The sequence below is a fragment of the Liolophura sinensis genome, chromosome 7, assembly GCF_032854445.1.
Source record: "Liolophura sinensis isolate JHLJ2023 chromosome 7, CUHK_Ljap_v2, whole genome shotgun sequence".
NCBI lineage: Eukaryota > Metazoa > Mollusca > Polyplacophora > Chitonida > Chitonidae > Liolophura > Liolophura sinensis.
The window spans coordinates 36,325,784-36,346,055 of record NC_088301.1 but is presented as its reverse complement, the minus strand read 5'-3'; the positions used below and the strand labels follow the sequence as shown (position 1 = coordinate 36,346,055).

General features: G+C 39.7%; 2 protein-coding genes across 2 annotated transcripts in view; one reads left to right on the top strand and one right to left on the bottom strand.

Moving 5' to 3' along the window:
* LOC135471856 (maltase-glucoamylase-like) overlaps positions 1 to 18,024 on the bottom strand; it is a 70,653-nt gene extending 52,629 nt beyond the window's left edge. The window contains exons 1-8 of the mRNA XM_064751259.1: positions 17,556 to 18,024; positions 7,501 to 7,646; positions 5,261 to 5,435; positions 4,594 to 4,690; positions 3,989 to 4,101; positions 2,881 to 3,006; positions 2,372 to 2,503; positions 870 to 1,007 (exon numbers count right to left, since the gene is read on the bottom strand). Of these exons, the coding sequence (XP_064607329.1) occupies positions 870 to 1,007; positions 2,372 to 2,503; positions 2,881 to 3,006; positions 3,989 to 4,101; positions 4,594 to 4,690; positions 5,261 to 5,435; positions 7,501 to 7,646; positions 17,556 to 18,008 (1,380 nt within the window). The 5' untranslated portion in view covers positions 18,009 to 18,024. The remainder of the gene's footprint in view (positions 1 to 869; positions 1,008 to 2,371; positions 2,504 to 2,880; positions 3,007 to 3,988; positions 4,102 to 4,593; positions 4,691 to 5,260; positions 5,436 to 7,500; positions 7,647 to 17,555) is intronic.
* Positions 1 to 20,272, top strand: part of LOC135471869 (uncharacterized) — an 82,531-nt gene that overhangs the window by 52,841 nt on the left and 9,418 nt on the right. The window lies entirely within an intron of this gene.

The window sequence follows — 20,272 nt, the reverse complement described above, 5'->3', positions numbered from 1 at the left end:
ACCACTCAACCTCATCACTCATAGTGTGTCCATTCACAGTGTTACCACTCACAGTGTGGTCCCTCAGTGACACCAATTAATGTTGCCGCTCACAGCGTTGCCATGAAGTGTCAAAACTTACAGTATCATAACCCACAGTGTCACCACCCACAATTTTTCCCAATCACATCATCACTCACAGTGTCACCACTCAACCTCACCACTAATAGTGTTACAGTGTCATGTCTCAATGTCACCACTCAGTCACCAGTGTTTCTACCCACAGACACAGTGTCACCACTCACACAGTCACAGCTCACAATGTTTCCACTTACAGTGTTACATCTCAGTGCCACCACTCACAGCATCACTTCTTCATGTTACCCCTCACAATATCACCTCCAAGCATCATCATTCATAGAGCCATCTCTCAGTGTCATTAGTCGCAGAGTTTCTCCTCACAGTGTCACCACTCACAGTGTTGTGACTCAGTATCATCACTCACAGTTTCGCCACTCACAGTGTCTCCACCGGCAGTGTTTCCCATCTGGTGGCGTCTTCACTGGCAATGTCGTCACTCACAGTGCCACAACTAGAAGTGTCACCACTCACAGCGTCACCATTCAGACATCGACACTCAAAGTGTCTCTACTGGAAGTATCAACACTCACACTGTCTCCACTACAAGTATCAGCACTCTGAGTGTCACCACACACAGTATTTTCACTGACATTGTTGCCACTCACAGACTCACAGCTCACACTTCCAGTTTCTTGAGTCAGTGTCATCAATCACAGTGTCCCTACTCTCAGTGTCCTCACTCTGTGTCACAATTCACAGTGTCACAACTCACATTGTTAACACTCATTAATAAGACCTGAATGACTCACGTATCCCAGAATTGCAGAATTTGAATCATTGCTCTGTGGTGGGGGAGTGAAATCTCGTGGCCATTTAATGTTACCATCTATTGCCTTCATCTTCTCATAGGGTTCATAGTCTGTCTCATTACTGATCAGCGTTGGGTCCTAAAAAGATAAAATGAGTGTTTCTGTTATCAATTTAACAAATTTCTCCTGCTACTCAGGGAGAGATGGTTCTCTTCAGATAAATTTAGTGGTAAGCAGAGTACAAGATACAATAGAAGTACATCCACACCTTATGAGAGGCACTCACAGTGAAAGAGGCTGAAACGACAGCAACATGGCAGGTGTATGGAATGCAGACAGAACTGATCAAGATATTTATTTCTTTGCAAAAAGATTACATTAACAAACCAGGTTTACAGTGTGTTTCTGGGAAACTTTTATATGCAATGTCATCCTGATAAAGATCAGGATGTATATCGCTTCGATAACAATGATCTGAGACACTTCCTATCACCAGCGCATCCAAGGGATGTGTCACTTTCAAGCGCTGCTTAAAACAAGGCAGTCACGGGCAGACCCTGAGGGTAACTTATGGAAAATCCCGAGTCATGAAGAAACAGCCAAACAACAGCATGGCAGCAAAGTCAACATCTTGCTGCAAAGCAAGTGAGCTCTTGTCACGGCTTCAAAAGCAAGTTAAAACTGTATTGATGCAGTTACAAATAGAAAAGCTGAAGAAGGAGCAAGGAGAAGTATTGGGATGTTTCCTTCATGTACCGCTTTATGTCCCCAATGCCTTCATATGACAACTTTACTTTGCCATCCTACCATTTTACTGTTAGTGTACTTACATTGACCAGATGAACAGCAATTTATGTTCATTTCGCCACCAACATAAATCTGTAGAACAATCACTTGTTTGAAGGAAAGCGATATGTTTTCCTTGGCGTGTCCACAATGTTGCTGAGCCAAGTTTCTGCTGCTGCTGGGAAATGGGAATTCCCCTTTTTTCCAACAGTCATCAACTGTTCTCTGTGAAAATGAGCTCTTAAGAAAGCCTTATTGACTGGTCGCTATGAATGTCAATGACCTTTGGTTGTTTAGGTCATCTCAGTTCACTGGAGGTCAGTGAATCCGCCGGCAACAGGAAGTGTGCCAGATCACTGTTAGTGAGGCGATATACATATGATCTAATTTTAAACAGATTGATGCAATGCTAGCCAAACATCTCATGCAATTAGCAGAATTATGGTTTCCATTCTTTCTTTATGAAGTGCCTTGAAGTATTTGGGAAGATTACAGCAAAGTGGGGTGGCATATAGACTAGAGAATTAATTAACCCTATAAATTTTACTGATCTTCTGAAATTAGTTGTTCGATGGGATTGGTTTCTCAATATTGCAAATATAACAATATTTTGCTGGCAGTTTCACCTAATCAGAAATAATATAACAAGTAGTCCTGCCACGTCATAGGACAACATCTCATCTGAAGAAATGTTGTATTACAAAAGTGTAACTGACCAGTATGATGATTATCCTCATCCCACCACCCTGAAGTTCTTTGAAGTATTTGTCCAAGTTGGCAAAGTTTGTTCTATCAATGGTGAAGTCTTTCTGGTCCTCCATGTGATCAATGTCCGCATACTGCACATCCTGTAATCCCATAATTTTGTGGAAAATGGATAATGAAAATGAAAACTTGAACTTCCTCTGTAACTTGTCTTACTATCAAGTTTTAACTTCTAATAACATCTGTCAAAGTCCAAAAATGGATACAACTCAGTCGAAAATTAATTTTTTCTGTAATTTAATTCATGGTGAGGCCTTTTGATGAAAAAAAAAGGTCTAGAGGACTGACCCATGACAGACTGATGGCCTAGGTGTAAACCAATAATCCACTCTGGTGTCATTAGAAATACTTGTTTAGTTTAATTTTCAGGATCAATTTGTCATGAAGAGGTCAACATTTGCTGCATATCCTTTTTTTCCCAAAGACTTAGACACATTACTATGGAAGTATCAATACTCACATGAGGAATTCCTGCATCTTTTGTTCGCTCAACAGCTGTCTGGAGGTTTTCCAAACTGTTGTAACCATAGCGACACAGTTGAAAACCAAGTGCCCAGTAAGGTGGCATGATGGGCCTGCCCACAACCTGTTTAATAAGACAATATGACCTTTGAGTTTTAAAATAGGTTAAAAAGGAAAAGAGAATCATTCATTCCTTCTTCATGGGTAAAAATACTCAAATGATTGATTTATTTATTTGAATGTTGTTTAGTGCCATACTCAAGAAGAATTTTTAACTATTTACATGAAAGCAGTCAGTTTTAGGGATGGAGGAAGCTGGAGTTACAAGCATAGCAAAAGGAATTATGGCTATGCATACATATATATATATATATATATATATATATATATATACTTTGCATATGGAACTCGATATGAGTGCAGTGTCAAAGTGCACCGCATTTACCTTTAAACTTAAAACATATGTGTCCTACATAATAGTTTTTGAATTCATACATCTGTAGTATTGTGCACGCCATAGTGATCAAGAGACACAGTAAAATAAGAAACAAAAGGCACTTTCCAAAACATAGCCTGACAGGTATGAAAGATGGTTTTATTAACACTGAGGTTGTTTCAACGTAATTATAGAGCATTAAACCAAATTTCATTTGATTCAACCCAGTGCAATATGTTCTGGAGATCTCACATGGACGAGGCTACTGCTACAGTGTCAAAAAATTGATACAAGGATCAATAAGTAAACAAGCATTTTTCAGAAGTTTATAAGTTCCAAGTATTGCAAAATATAAGCTTCAAAACAAATTTCTGTACATTCGGTCCTTTAGTTCTGAAGATATTATATTGTCAAAGTTATAGTCTGCTGTAAGTCTGCTGTGAGCAGACAGACAATGGTAATCAGTTCTTAAGTCCAGTGTAATCAAATCATTCGGCTTCAAATGTATTACTTTTATGTTCAGTGTAGATGTATCCAGCAAGCAGAAATATATCCTTTTCACAGCTGTAAATATGACAGGTGCCTACAATTATAGTAAGACACAACTGTACACAGTAATAATAATAATAAAAAAACTAGCAAATACTATAAGAGGAATGCCTTGGCTTACATTTGTATACTGTATGACAACATCCTCTGGTTTTGGTCCCATAAAGATGTAAAAGTCCAAAATTCCTCCTATGGTTCTGTACGTCAGCATGGGTAATGGGGTAAAACCATACTCTACAACAAAGATCTCAAGATTTTTGAAATGGCAAGTAAGTTTTTACTAAAGATGAAAATTCTTTGACCTACCACACCTGCAAGATGGGGCCCAACATACAGTATGCTTTTTCCTGTTTGGACTGTTTAAATTAAATGTATTCTTTATAGCAATTCCCATCAAAATACAAACTCATCTGGACAGTAAATAGTTCCAGACACCAGATGTACTTAATTTGTTAAGCTTGGTCAGTCCCATTGCCTTATTTCTTATAAAATTTGGGACACCTGGTCTGCTCATTTTAGCCAATATGTACGTAATTCTAGAAGGAATATTGAGCTTCTTTTTCTCATTTGGTTAGACCATATAATGAACAACATTCTCATATCTTTACATTTCCAAAAGGCTGGTGAAGAATTGTAATATTTTACTTTCAACACTTCTAATATCTGTCCCAAATTGTATTAGAATTAGAGTACAATGGAATATTTGTTGTTCTATGATGTACTAACCCTGGGCATTGCTGTTCAGCAGGAAGACACCATGTGTATTTCCATCTCCCTCTACACACTGGTAAAATGGGTGAACACTATACAGTGAACTCTGATTCTGTGGATAAGGTATAAACAATTGGTTAATTCTGTTTTATAACTTTTAAGGATTTTTAGGCAAGATTTCACAACCGGATTTAGCAACATGCTATTCCCCTCAGCCATAGAGGCCAAAACTTGGTAATTTACAGCAATTAATATGCACAGAGTGATGGAACACTCCTCACTAGTCATTGTGCTTTATATGTATATGTTATATTGTGCATGTAAAACTTCAGCTCAATGCATGCGGTACTTTCTGAGATACCAACCCTAACATTCACCATAACAGTGATTCTAATACACAATGCACAGTCGTGAATGTTGTAATTTATGGTAATTAGGAAGCACACAGCACATCAACATGGAACATCCCCCGTGTTACTATGCTTTACATGTATGTAAAACCTGAGCGCAATACCTGCATATGTAGTACTATTTATGATACCATCCCCAACATTTTGTTTAACACTGCTTCACCTGTTATTGGACGCTATAAATACCAACACATCTTGGGGTATGACATATGCTATTTGTACCAAACCTATGGACACAGCGTATAGCAAACAATTTGTTGTCCAGAATTTACCTTACTCTTTGGGCCTTGATCACGAGCAAACATAGGCCATGTCTTGTGGTTCATGTCATGTCGGAAAGAGTGGTGAAGATTTTCTCCAAACCCATACACATTTTTGGATGGTAGTTTGGTAGCAATCTGGATGAACTGGTCGGAAAAGACAAATCCTCCAACGCTGGTGTCCCATCTGTCAACATATAAAATGACACACAACTTCATTACATTGTAACTTGAACAAGCATAAAAAAAAATTTCTTAACCTGTGGCATACATATACAAACATACTTACAATCACCTTCAGGGCATAAATCAAATATGTACCAAACACATACACGGTCTTCAAGACAGAAAGAAATCATTCATTAAGAACAAACAGTTAATCACTTATTTCGAGTCTTACCTATGAAAATCAAACACTGAACATAACTACATTCTACGAAAAGAGAGATGTATAATGTATGATCTATCTCATCTTATGGCATTTGGAAAGAAATGCTTTTCTGTCTTTGAGATGAGAAAATGGATCAATAAAGTTTTGTGAAAGTTTCAGAAGTTTTCATCAATAGGGTGGCACCGAATTACCTCCTTTGAGGTCACTCCCTCGTTTAAATAGTGCATTTCTAGAAGTAAGCAGATTTTAGGTGGGTCCTCAGAAAACATCTAATGGCAAGATTCAGAGGTAAAGCGGCATAAGCTAGCCCATTTTAATTTTGTAAATTGATCTGTGAAGCCCAGGATAAACGATACATATTTTTGAAAATTTATTCGGATGTAATATAAAAATCCTTGCCTTAATGAATCCAATAGACAGTTTCGGCAAACTCCAGTCAAATATTATATTCTATCTAAGATGAAAAACATCCTCATTTAAAATCTCTCAACATTTTTATGACCCTCAAAGGCTGGTATTATGGGTTCTTTTTGCATCCTGTTGGGTAGAAAATAGTTGTCACACTCGAGAAATAACCTGCATACTACACGCATGCTTTGATAGGTGAGGTCCCACTTGTCGTAGTTACACCATTACGCCATAGTCCCTGTTGTGCAACAAGGAGGTAATTCAGAGTGGGCCCATTGTTGTAAAGGCCAATAAGGAGTGAAAACCAGTTATGTTTACTGCTGCGAAAGGCCATTTATCCACCAGGAAAACGCAATGCAGCACTTGACCCATTTTATGGCATATTTTTAGCAAGCCTCACTAAGCAAATTTTATATGAAGACATGCCTGCATGTTTTCAGAATATCAAATTTAACTATATGTTTATGCTGGTTAGGAATTCCATTTTTTGCTATTGTCCAGGACACCCCCTCCCCATTTAGTCAGCTTGAGCACACAGAGTTTGAATATTTTCCAAGTTTCAGGCTCCATATCTCTTTGTGTATACTTTTACTGGTCCAAAAAAGCAGTTAAAATTGTCTCTTGCAATTAATGCTTGGTTTTTAATGTAGTATATTCAGTCAAACACTTTTCAGTCATGACAACAGTGAATCCTTAGGTGTTTGTACATATACAGTGTCTTCTTGTGACAGGGCAAGTCCATGCCGCCTATGCGCTGACCCAACTGCCGAAGACACCATACATGACACCCTATCCAGTCACATCATACGGACACCTGGCCAACCGGTCCTGTTTCCTTGCTTTAACCTCTCACTGCCGAGCTCCAATAGAGGCAGCAACATGTACCCTTTCCAAAGTCTTTGGTATGACCCGACCAGGATTTGATCCCGGATCTTAGGTGGTCGAGACAAAAGCTCTAACTATTAGGTCACCGAAGCAGTCGCAGTCACCTGGAATATCGCCGGGAATTTAAAGTGGATGAACATTTTGGCGGAGTGCGTAATGCGGGGCCTAGGCCATGAACCCTAGCCTATAATCGTTCCATTGGCTTTTGTACGATTATAGGGTCAACGCAACTCACCCACCCCCCCCCCCCCCCCCCCCCACCCACCCTCCAAACCATCCTCTCAATAACCACATCTCCACCCAACCCACACCTTTGATTTCCTCATGGACAAGTTGAAGATGAAAAGAAGGGAACCGCCAAAATTATCATCCACTTCAAATTCCCGCCATTATGCTACTCGCCACTACAGTATCGAGATTAATTAAAAATATGAACCAGTCCTGAGATCTGCAAACGGACTTTTATTTTAAACCGAGCAAGATTTATTACGTACAATATAGGTAAAGACAAAAAGAAACCTTAAATCTCATGTTTCCACATAAACCCACCATCTAACTGACAACTCACATGACTGTTTTTGTTGACCGTCTAATGACCTGAAAGCTGAAGGGCTGATTTGTGACGACCACCTCATACATGGGGTTTTTGGCTCTTTCACTAGGTAGCTGTAGGGGAACAGGCACCTTATATCTCTGTGTGGCAGGATCATCAATCTGCAAATACAGTTAAAACAGCACAGTAGTGCACCAATGGCTTCATTTGACAAGTATCAATGTATTATAAATATATGCCACATGGTTAATAGATATGCAATTCTAAAATGAGGTATATATCAAATGAAAGACCTTTAAAGACTGTCAAGCAAAATTGTTGGACTTAACATTTTTTTTTTGGAATTTTTCTAACCGAGTACGTTATGTACATTATAAGCTATTTAGCTGTGTTTGTCTGGGTCAGGCCTCCGCAGAGCATATAAAGGTCTAGACATATCTGATTCAGACAACAATGTTATTCCAATATTTATATGTATTCAACAAAAAATACCAGTTCTCTAAGTAATGGACGCTTTAATAATGCCATTCATTTATATGTCATATGACTGTTATGCAGTGTATTGTTCGAGGCATGAAGGTATGAATGTATCTCAGATATATGCTTTCGTACTGAAAGTAAAATAGACATTGTGAAAAGTATAGTGCATATAGTATAACACGCAGTTTCAGACATTCTTTTCTTCATTCTGGCAACCCCGTGCATGCATGTGTGTTTGTCACTATACCTGACCCTAAAGTAAATATAAACGTCTGTTTTATTCTAAATATGATAAACATATATGAGGATTATAGTTTTATATTGTGCTCGTTAATGTACCCGGTATATATAGAACTTCATGGATACATTAAAATGAAATAAAATCTTAACGATTTATGCAGTACCCTCAGCGCAATTAATGGAGCTTTATGTGAAAGCACTGGTGATGTCACACAAGATGTGTGCAAGCTGAAGTATAGATTATTTTATTGCCGTACAAATTTCACTTACTGCATGCACACGACAATGTATATATAGTCCTAGTGATTAACTGCGGCGATTCAAATAGCAGCATATCTGGATATGTAGCATATTCTAACTTAAATTCCCATCATTGGACGGAAATCAAGAGTAAACAAAACTTATGTCCACTACTCCCCTTTGTATCATAATTTTTCGGTTATAAATACAGGCTATAGGCACAATAACCCAAACCATGATTTTTTGCCTTCTAGCAAGACTACCGGGCGGTATATAAATCTTACAATAAAACCTTGAAATACAGGTCACAAAAAGACCGTAAATGTACATCCATTAAACAAACAATGCACTAGATGGCATATGGGCTTTCATAAATGTATGTTAAAATCAACACTACCGGTAAGTTTAATAGCATATATACACACAAGAGAAATAAAATTTGGACTGATATACATTGATATGTATACATGTAAATATACATGCCCTGCTGCATACTCCTTGCACTGCATGTGTCGTTTTTCACATTCACTTTACTTCACAGCCACCAAAAGCCAATTTTGTACACCGCCAAAGTCACGTTTGTCATGGTATTGATGGAGGAGGTAATGACAGAGAAAACAAACAACTTTTGTTTCTAATCATACTTTATACATATGTATTCTCTTCATTTAAAGTATGTATAGCATGATTCTATCCAACACCTGAAACAATTGTATTGATGGAGACTGATAAAATAATTCCGCGCGAGGACAAAAGTGGTAAGGATAAGCTTACACAAGCCTACGTGCGTACGCAGTCAAGCTTGTCTAGGGAAGCCAGTGGCGTAAAGCGAGCGCATAAGGCAGCACATAGGCTGTAAGTACTGTGGTTGAACAGCACATCACAAGGGCAATAGTGGTGTGCCTGTAATTCCCTCCGCTGGAGATGTGCCAAAACACGTGGACTACCTTCATATATGTTGACACGCTTTTATTTATATGACATGAGGGCAAACACCTTGTCGAGTTTCTCCAAACTGTATTTATCTACTTCTTTGTATTGAGACTGAACGACCTACAAAGAGTACGTGGGATGTCTGCAAGCAACCTGCTGATGATCGTGGGTTTCCCCCGGACTGTGCCCAGTTATAATGCTGGCCGCCGTCGTATAAGTAGAATATTCTTGAGTATGGCGTAAAACACCAATCAAATAAATAAAAAAACAAATACCTACAGAGATTCATATTTAATACACAGACTTCTTCTGTGTGGTTAGGACTGATTTTTGTGCGGAACTTCCCCTCACGCATGAGCCATACCGTGGTTTATGCGTCATTATAGGTTTCAAACTGCTAGGAGTTTGCCTTCTTTCAGTAGTATTTATGGAAGCTGGATTGGATAACTAAACATATGGATGACAACTTCTATTTATTGGTTGAGCGACGTTTCGATAAAGATACTAATATCGTTATCAAGCATTTACTAGGTCTTTTGGTCGCTAATGGAAAATGCCCAGTGATGATGAAGTAATTTCTGTGTACAAAACTTTTAGTTTTTACAAAAAGTTCGACGGAACACATTCTGCCATTATCATATGGTTCATGCAAAGTTAAATAATTGCTCAGCGTTTGTTTCTAAACACAATTCATTCAGCTCAGTATATGTTTACCGGTTGTACATATCTCTCTGTGATACCCAAGTGGAATATCAATGCGAACAATAAAAAAAATATATTTTACCAGCCTCGGTATGTCTGGCATTTAATTCTTGATATCAGGCCTTAATTTTGATGGGCATAGTGAAATATGGTGGTTCCAGTCTTTACTTATATACCAAGAGCTCCGAATTTTGTTCGCACGTTTACGAAGGTAGGTAGGCTTACTAATACCTGTGTACTAGATATAAATAGGATGTAAGAAGGAGTGTTAGGAAATTTGCTTCTGCCTGATGTGAGTTCTTCAAGTGGTTAAAATGAGGCTTCTGAATCCTGGATGTAGCATGTACAGTTGTAAGAATCAATGCGTCGAAACAGACATTCATATTTTAGCTGTCAGTGGGAATGGACGTTCCGGGTCAAAAGTCGCAAGGCCAATTCCCAAAGCGACGTTTTAATAGAAACACCAAAGAATTGAGAAAGTATGCAAAGTACGGCATGAGGATGGAATCATGCAAAGAGAAGCAGTCAACAATCATCAAAATTACATAAAGGTCAAGCATGACAGATATACCAACCGCTGTTCAAGGGTTCCCAGACATTCAAAAGCAACAGTTTTGGTTAATTTTGGCATTTTTGGTGTCTCATTTAGTAGGCCGATCCCAATGACAACATAATTACAATGCAGTCTCACCTTGGTACTACAGCGATATCGTCCAGTATATAAGGGCAAATTCTTATACATTAAAATCGGGAAGACCAATTCTTGGGATACCCATGGCAGAAGGATGACAAGTAGTGGTCTCAAGATTATTACTGCCATGGTTTAATCCTGACAGTTTCAACATGGCATTCGTAATACACCTTTTCTATTTTTTTTTAGATGTCTTATCTCTAAAACAACAATTTATCTACAAAAGTTTCATTCTTTCAGTAATTGTGGTTAGTATTTTCATCATTGTCTGATTGCAGTAGGCCATGTTACTGTACATTCGTATTCAGCGAGCGGCAACCAGAACAGTTAACCAGTTATTTCTGGGCAGCTAACGTATAGCCTCCAGTATATATTCTCATGCGCTCATATATTTCATGGTGCCTCGTTTTAACAAAATGTTCTGGGTCCCGTTCTATAGTCATATTTGGAAAGCGAATTCCTTCCAAGCAGCAAACCAAACATTGCGTCATTTTGGTAGAGGATGTTCAAAAGCTATAACCCATCAGAGAATTATAAAATTTGAAAACGAGTGCTGATGATTGTATAGAAGCCAAATGCATGTGTTGAACTTCCCCACTCACCACTACACGTAAGCTACCGTATGTTCCATACACTGCTATAAAATGCTGGTGTCGTTATCAAAGGCTTTTCACGCAACTGTAACGAAAAACCCAATTCAGTAGTTAACATCGGAGATGTAAAGAAAATTAAAGCATACCGTAAACCTCAGAAGGCTATCTCCGAGCTCTTCTACTCGAAAGACGATAGTTTCAATGTCGCCACCGAACGGAAAACTTCCTTCGCGCCGTAATGTTAGCTGAAACCCCAAGCTATTATCTTCATGTTTGACCACTTTGTAACCAAAATTCGTCTGTGGAAAGAAAACAACTAGAGTCTCTGTAAACACATCCCCGGCTCATGCATTTCTCCATATCCATGGTTTGAACACCACCAAACGCTTCTGGGAAACAGTTTATTCTGCTATTGACAGGTACATCCGGGGTGTCTGTTGTTGTAGTCAGAGAATAAGAGTTGAAGAACCAATGTCGTCTCCACTCACCGCTTGGGCTTTTTCGTCGTTTTCAGAAGAATTATAATTTTGCAAAACAACAACTGCAGCTATCATCCCCGCAGCTACCAATGCAACGACAAGAGCTGCTAGGAGGATGCTACCCTTATTGTTGGTGACCTGTTTCGGCAACATTTTTCAGTAATCCATTTGTTGCACTTGGAAAAAATAAGACCCTGTAAAGATGTGACGGCGAGTTCTCCGTTTTATACGAACGTCTTTTTACATGTACGTCTGATTTGGACCTGAAATGGCCCTGATCCACTGGCGTTATGCACGCAAGTGTTGTTAACAATGAAGGTATACCCTACAGCCCATAAAAGAGTCCTCGGCGTTATTCTTTCCTTGTGAGTGTCGCTCAAAAGAACATCGTCCGATCTGACCAGTTAGGTTTTTGTATGGGGAAGATTCACGTGTTTACCTTACGACCATATCATAAGTCCTCCATCAACACACACGCACAGGGTGATTGTCGTCACATGAATAAGTATGCACGATCAACACACATCGAATGATATCTTTTTCGCAAAGTCTGTTTGCTTGTACATGTACACGGTAAGTTTTTTTGTATATGGTGGCTTCATAGTGGTAAATTGATCGCTTTGACCATGGAGCAGGGTGTATGGTTAGAGGAAAGGATTTGAGTCATAAGATATAATGAAGTTCTTTCACAAAAATACCGATTAAATTTTTCCACAACTACAGGTCTAACCACATCCATAAGAACTTGGGCGAAGAAGGGTAATTTGATTACACCTAATGAAAAAAGACTTTTGTGAGCAGGTAAGATGTACGTTAACTCATTTTAAAACATGTCCACAGATTTATTCATTTGTTTGCTTTGAACATCTATACAACGACAGAGCTTTTTGTATCCAAACAGTTTAAAACTCGTAGTGCAATAAATATAAAAAAACTAAATCTATGCCGCGCCAGCATAAAAGATGACGATGCATGGTTTGAAGCAGAAAACTCATTCAAGGACGTGGACCAAAATATAAATTGATTAGAGGAGAATGGACTGTGAGATGACAGTGTGACAGTTGGCATGTGTCACACGTAACCCGGAAAGTAAGGCTTCTTGTCAGTTTACCTCGGACTTATCTTCTAACTATTTATGTAAATGCTTATATAATGGTAAACTACAGTACCCTAAGCAGATAGAGCACCTGTCGCTGCCTTGCTACATTGACCTTTGAAATACGGGAAAAGGTATCGATGTAGCGAACAACAGGTAGACCCACTCCGCAGCTACCAAGTAGACCTATATACATGTATGTACCGGCATTTTTTTTTTTTTTTTTTTTTTTTTGCGATAAGATGATAACCACAGTTAAACGTCACAGTTTCAGCATTTGCAAAATTCAAATTCATGAACAAAACTCAAAAAGAAAGGATAACTCGAACAGTATTTCCATCTGCATGTGCATGAATATAGGTCGATATGTCGAAGCTGAATGGTGTCAGCGGACTATAGCTCTAATCCAAAATGCATTTGTTCTACAAAAGGAGAAAAGAATCAGTTTCAGATGTGAAACACACCACCGTGTATTTGATTTGTCAGGAAAGCATGTCCAGTGAGATGGGTACTCCAGTTGTTCTGGTATCGTTGATTTCATACATTTTTTTAATAATGAGACGTAAGGATAGGACTGTGACGCGAGGTGATAGGGCGATAGCACGAAACGACCGAGAGATGATAAATATTGATATGAAGACGGTGGGGATGGGATGAAGGCGCAAAGCGATGGAGTAATGGGATGTAACGACAGGACCACGACAGTTGCTACATGGAACGATGATGCCACGATCGTGACCTTATACGACTTCCATACCACCGCGTTTTAAGTCGGATGTGAGAGCCGTTTTCAGGTGCATTCGTGGCGAGAAACTGAAGATATTCACTGTTGAGACCTATATTTACTCTATCACGCTTGCGCACGACTCTTCACGGAAGCATCAGGCGGGACGACATTTCTGCTATGCGTTATTACACGAGAGACCTTAGACTGTGCAATACAGACAGCGTTTTCCCTTCTTGTAGGGTTTAAAGCGTGCGCGGTTTAGCTAGACTAAATATATATGGCGCACACTAGTGTAAAGGTGTATGTGTGAAGAGTCAGTGTAGGTCATAGCCTAAAGGATAGCGATCCGGAGACGGTATGCTTTCACTTCTGAAAATACGCGTAGCTACATTAAACGTGATATTTGGATAACGTACATTGTCATACACCATGCACAGTACTGGATCCCCGGACCCCAGATATAGTAGCCTAGCTAGCCAGGACAAGTTTACACACGCCTTTGCTTATTTAAAACCAGTCTATAACCTTGTACTTTTGTAGTAAAGGTCCTCTTCTGGATTAAGGCTTAGGGCCAATGGCTAGTCAGGCTATTAGATTTCTGAAGTTTGACCGGCGATGGGATGGGCAAGGGTAAACCATGCACAGTAATTTAATACTGGCTTTTAGGATGGAATATTAAACTTTTCTTGAATCTTGTCTTCTCTTCCGTACTACCTATGAGAGCATTAACATTTTTATTTTTAAAGATTTTTGACTGAATTTATTCCACTGGGTCTTGGCTGAAAATGATATAACTTTAATGACATTTGTGGTTATTTAAAATAATTCCACTATTTTTGGTGCAACAGATGTATTGATCGGAACATTTGGTACTACGGTGGCCCGTTAGTGCCATTCGAAATTTCTAAAATTTTCTAATGATTTACCTTGATTCAATGTTTATCTAATAAAAGCTTATTATTATATGGAAAAGGAATTAACGCAAGCACAAAAATATTTTGGATCAAACTGATAAATCCAACCGTCAACGTCGAAAAACAGTGGAAAACGTTTTCTCCTTGGTCTAAACGTTTTCTTCTTGGTGTAAACTTTTTCTTTGCGGAGTAAACGTTTTGTCCGCGGTGTAAATGTTTTCTTCGCGGCGTAAAGGTTTTGTATGCGATGTAAAGGTTTTCTCCGTGGTGTACAGGTTTTCTATGCGGTGGAAACTCACGTGACACTTAGCCTCCATCTGAGATATTAGACTCAGCACCCCAATGAAGGGTATGTTCATCAGAAAAAAGATGGCGAAAATGTTTTTGTTTCTGTGCTGATTATACGGCCCGTAGGGGCCTAACTCTGATCTGTCTTTTATATGAGCCTTTGTTATACCGTGGTTATACATTTCTGTTTACAATCATCGCTCTGCACAAGCAAAATACCAAAAACAAAACACTGAAGGGGTGTGAACCGCACCTGTAATCACTTATGCTTAATGTAGACTTGAACGTGGTCGGAACTGAATTTAAATTGTAGAATTCCTGCTTGCGAAAACCCTTATATACCCGTACCATTCCAACGTGCATATGAAATTGCAGCAGAGCCCGTAAAACGCGTTATGCCGAAGAAACTTATAGCTTTCTCTTCGAAAATAAACATCGACATAAATATACCACATACAGTCCTTTACACTATATGGCCATATCTCTCAACACAACACAGACTAATCCATGTAGATTAAGAAAAAGGGAACCCACTGTAAAGTAAAGGCAACAACATTGGCCTCAGTGCAATTCTTTCACATTCCTGTGAATATGAAAGTAGTCACAAAATGTGTCCAGAACTTAGTGATGGTTAAGGCACTGGAAGTGTATGTTTGAAACCTGTACATGCAGGGTGTGAATTATTACCCTTGCAGAATAGATCCTAATCGTAACCCGTGCGGCAGCATTGACATCCGAAGTCACCAACCTTGTCAGTTGCTCTTTGTAAAAATCGTATGTGCAAATAGACTGTATAATCTGTATTAACCCATTTCTTTTTTCAGCCAATGAATTACCAGAACATACCTATAATTAGATAAAACGCCTTACTCATTCTGTAACCTGAATAAAATGATAACGTAAACATCACGCATGTAAAGCAAAAGCAACAGAGCTATCGGATTGAGATTTCAGTCCATCACGTCGACTGGTATTGGGAGTAGAGCGTGAGTAGAGGATGAGTAAATGGGAGTAGAGCATAAGTTTAGAGCGGGAGTAGAGCGTGAGTAGAGGATGAGTAAAGCCAGAGGAGTGCGGGAGTAGAGCGGATGTAGAGCGTGAGTACAGCGAGAGTAGAGCGCGAGTAGCGCATTAGTACAGAACGGGAGTACAGCATAAGTACAGAGCGTGAGTAGAGTCTTAGTATAGCGGGAGTAGCGCATTAGTACAAAGTGGGAGTAGGGCATTAGTACAAAGCTGGAGTAGAGCGAGAGTAGAACATGAATGAAGCGGGAGTAGAGGATGAGTAAAGCGAGAGGAGAGCGTGAGTAGAGCGCGAGTAGAACGCGAGTAGTAGGCCTACAGAACGGAAGTAGAGCATTAGTAGAGAGCGGGAGTAGAGCGTGAGAAGAGTCTCAGTAAAGCGTGAGTAGGGCATTGCTACAGAGTGGGAGTAGGGCATTAGTACAAAGCTGGAGTAGAGCGAGTGTAGAGAGGGAGTAGGGCATGAATAGAGCGGGAGTAGAGCATGAATAGAGCATGAGTAGAGCGGGGATATAGCGGGCGCAGAGCATGAGTCGACCTGGAGTAGAGCGGGCATAGAGCATGAGTAGATCGGGCGTAGAGCATGAATAGAGCTGGAGTAGAGCGAGTGTAGAGCATGAGTAGATCGGGGGTAGATCGGGCGTATAGCATGAGTAGAACGGGAGTACAGAGCGGGATTAGAGCTTAGGTAGATCGGGCGTATAGCATGAGTAGAGAATGAGTAGAGCGGGAGTAAAGAGCGGGAGTAGAGCATGGGCTAGCAGTTTGCATCGTTTTTGTTAAACGCTACTTCCGTCCACTTTGTAGCAATTCCTACAGTACTTCTTTTCTGCTCAAGTTTCAATAACTGTGATTTTTGGACATACTTCCATGCTCCTCGCGGTGCAGATTTCAACAACCAGATATTCTTGCCCACTTTCAAACTCCTCACAACGACATGAAGTACATATGTGTGTAAAACTAACGGGAAAATGCTTTGTTCCTTAAATCGGTAAAACTTTCTTTCCGACCTTGCCCTTTATACAGTTGAGTACATAAAAATTGTTCGCTGGCCGGTCGTGTGAGGGCCTGCATGTGTTGTAACAAGCGCCCATCATTAACATTGCACTGTAACACGTCCGGCATGCGGCCAAGAGAAACAACCAGCACAAGACAGGGTGTGTGAAAGTGATAGAAGATTGTTTATACAGCTGACTTTACACCGTCACTTCAGAAACTTAACATAACACATCCTCATTTGGCTTTCATCATTGACTATAGCTATAGTGTACGTCCCTCAACAAATGATGTACAAGAAGTTGAAAATGCACCTGTATACTGGCTGTAGCGGCCAGGTTAACCCACAACTGTAGCGTTTCATAATTAACCAGATATGAATCTCAGGTTGTTGGATGGCTTGTTCAAGAAAAAGGACGAAATTTGCGCAGGGCAAAAGTTAATGAAATATGGTCTTAATTTTCCAGTAAGCCACAGTTTTCTAGTCAGTAACCTCAGCAATCTTTAATCAGAGCTTATAAAGATATGTTACTGAGACAGCATTGGGTATGTGGAAAATAACGATGTAAGCACCGCATGTATACTGTTCGGATTTACAGGGTACATATGATCAAACTTGATCACGGCTAAATAAAAACATATCAGATGGCAAAATGGTTCAGACTTACCGTTAATCTAAGTAAGTTATCTGCCCTTTCTTCTACCCGGAAAATTATTGTTCGAATGCCTCCAGAAAAGGGGAATGGGTCCTCTCGGAACAGCTCAAGTTCAAACCCATTATTTGTCGCCGTTTGCTGGACGACTTTGTAACCATATTCCGGGTAGAAACAAGTCGGTATTTGCGGAAAGCCGGACTCTTCAAACAGGCAGCTTCGGTTACGGCATGTATCTTCATCAACCTGTTGTACGCCTCCTGTCGCCTCTGGGATGCAGTCAATTCGACGTAGTTCCAGAGCTGACGGTGCCAGAGGCTTGGAAGGTACCGAGTCAGAGTCCGGTTCCTTTGGCTGGTAATTCTGTAATGCAACCACGACACCAACAATCGCTCCAACAACTACTCCAGCCGCCACCAGACCAACGGCGATCAAGATAATCTTTTTCTGTTTTGTCTTTTCTTCCATGATTCACAGCGTTCTGTTGTACTTCTTGCACGTGCTGGACGCACAGTTAACAGCTGCCCTATATATATATTCCCATTTGGCTATATCCGCATTCTGTTTACCAGTCAGCCAAATCTAGACCTCGCCCTCTATACCCGCTCGTTCAAAAGTCTGAAGTCTGTAAGTCTGAATTAGCTGCATAAATTTGTTGTATGGAATAACGAATTGCGTTAAGCGTGGGCCTGGATAAGTAGGCCTAGCGCTTAACAATTTAGCTAAAGTAAACTATACGAGCAGTTTAAACATGAACTCTATAGAATTTAAACAATACCTTAGCACCACAGAAAGTAAACGGTAAATATACAAAATAAAAGGATGCTTAGGCTATAAGTTTATACAACGTCAATGTGCATCATGACAATAAATGATAATAGAAGAAACCAGTGGGGATAATATGACACGAAACAAGTGTGTCATTTTTAATGAACTGGCGCTAACTGAGACAAACGAGATTGTGAACCCACATGCATAAATAGGCAGTGTTCAGTGCTTTATCACGGAACCGGGGTCATAGGATGAGTTGTGATAGAGTTCCGCAATTTAAGCCTACACATGCACGTTCACACATGTTCGATGGTCCTAGATGTAGGCCTATGTTGATCCATATTTGGCCTATGTATGACAATGAATTAATGAAAATCTTTGAAAACATAACATTATAAAATGAGAAAAAGATCTATTATCACACACTTTAAACAGTGAATGACCATCGATGACCAAGGTGAAAATAATGGCTTAATTCAGAAGCTTCCATATTCGGTTTTAGGACCAATAGGGCCTACTCGAATTAATCTAGACTGGATTTGCGCTGTAGGAGTTTTAATTGGTACCTGGCGAAAGGCGGCCGGTGGTTTCGCTGGCATTTATTGCCAGTTTTCTTTTTAACAGATCTTCAGATGCCAGGCAAACAAAGAGATTGTATAAAAGGTAAAATGAAGTAAGGAACATGTGCTAATTATCACATCTATGCTTTCCTGCGATTATCAGTGTGAGCTGCCGGACTGAGAGAACTTTCACGTGTTTTTCATGGCCATTAAGATTAAACATTTTTTGCGAAGAACAAATCCTCGCCCTTTACTGATATGTATTTTATAGATATGAGTGCAGACAGCTTTACTGTTAGCTATAAACACACATCGTATGGATCGGACATATAAAGCCACGAAGCCAGGTTAAGCTTTTAGCTGTGGTAAGCCGAACTTCGATTTAAATGCATAATTATTTTGGACTGAAAAAGTTGAAATTGGGAACTCCTAATATAATAAGTGTTAGTCAGTGTCTGAGCCTGTTAGACAAAAAGTTATTCATCGTGTAAATTGTTGAGTTTGTTAAGTTGGAACTACTGAGCAGCCTACATCCATGAGCAGAACGTCCACGAGGAGAACGGACATCCATGAGCAGAACGGAACATGTAACTTGTTCGTTTACGAATAATTGGGCAAGGTACGAGACTTTAGGCCTGTATATTTATATAGGCCTATACCCGAGCAAATAAATTCTCAACACTTTAAACCCCTTATTTTCCGAAAACACAGACATTACTGTAACCCTGAAGACCTTCTCTAATGTGTCATTGTTAATTAGTAACCTAATAATCCTCCATCACTAACTGGAAAAAAAAATATTAAAGATCCACGAGGAGGACCTTGTCTAGTTCACCTCCCAATAGGTATAAAGTATAACATCCACGAGGAGGACGGTGGCTAATTTACCTTCCTACTGGTATAAGATACAACATCCACGAGGACAGTGGCTAATTTACCTTCTTATTAGCTATAAAGTACAACATCCACGAGGAGGACGTTTGCCATTTGACCTTCCTATAGGTATCAGGTAGAACCTCCACGAGGAGGACGGTGGCTAATTTACCTTACTGCAGGTATCAGGTACAACATCCATGAGGATGACGGTGGCTAATTTAACTTCCTGCCGGTATAAAGTACAACATCCATGAGGAGGACGGTGGCTAATTTACATTCCTGCAGGTATCAGGTACAACATCCACGAAAGGACAGTGGCTAATTTACCTTCGAACAGGTGAAAAGTACAACACCCACTAGGAGGACGGTGACCAGTTTACCTTCCTGCAGGTATAAAGTACAACATCTACAAAGAAGACAGAGGCCAGTTTACCTTACTATAGTATAAAGTACAACATCCATGAGGAGGACGGTGGCCAATTTACCTTCCTGCAGATATTAGGTACAACATCCACAAAGAGGACG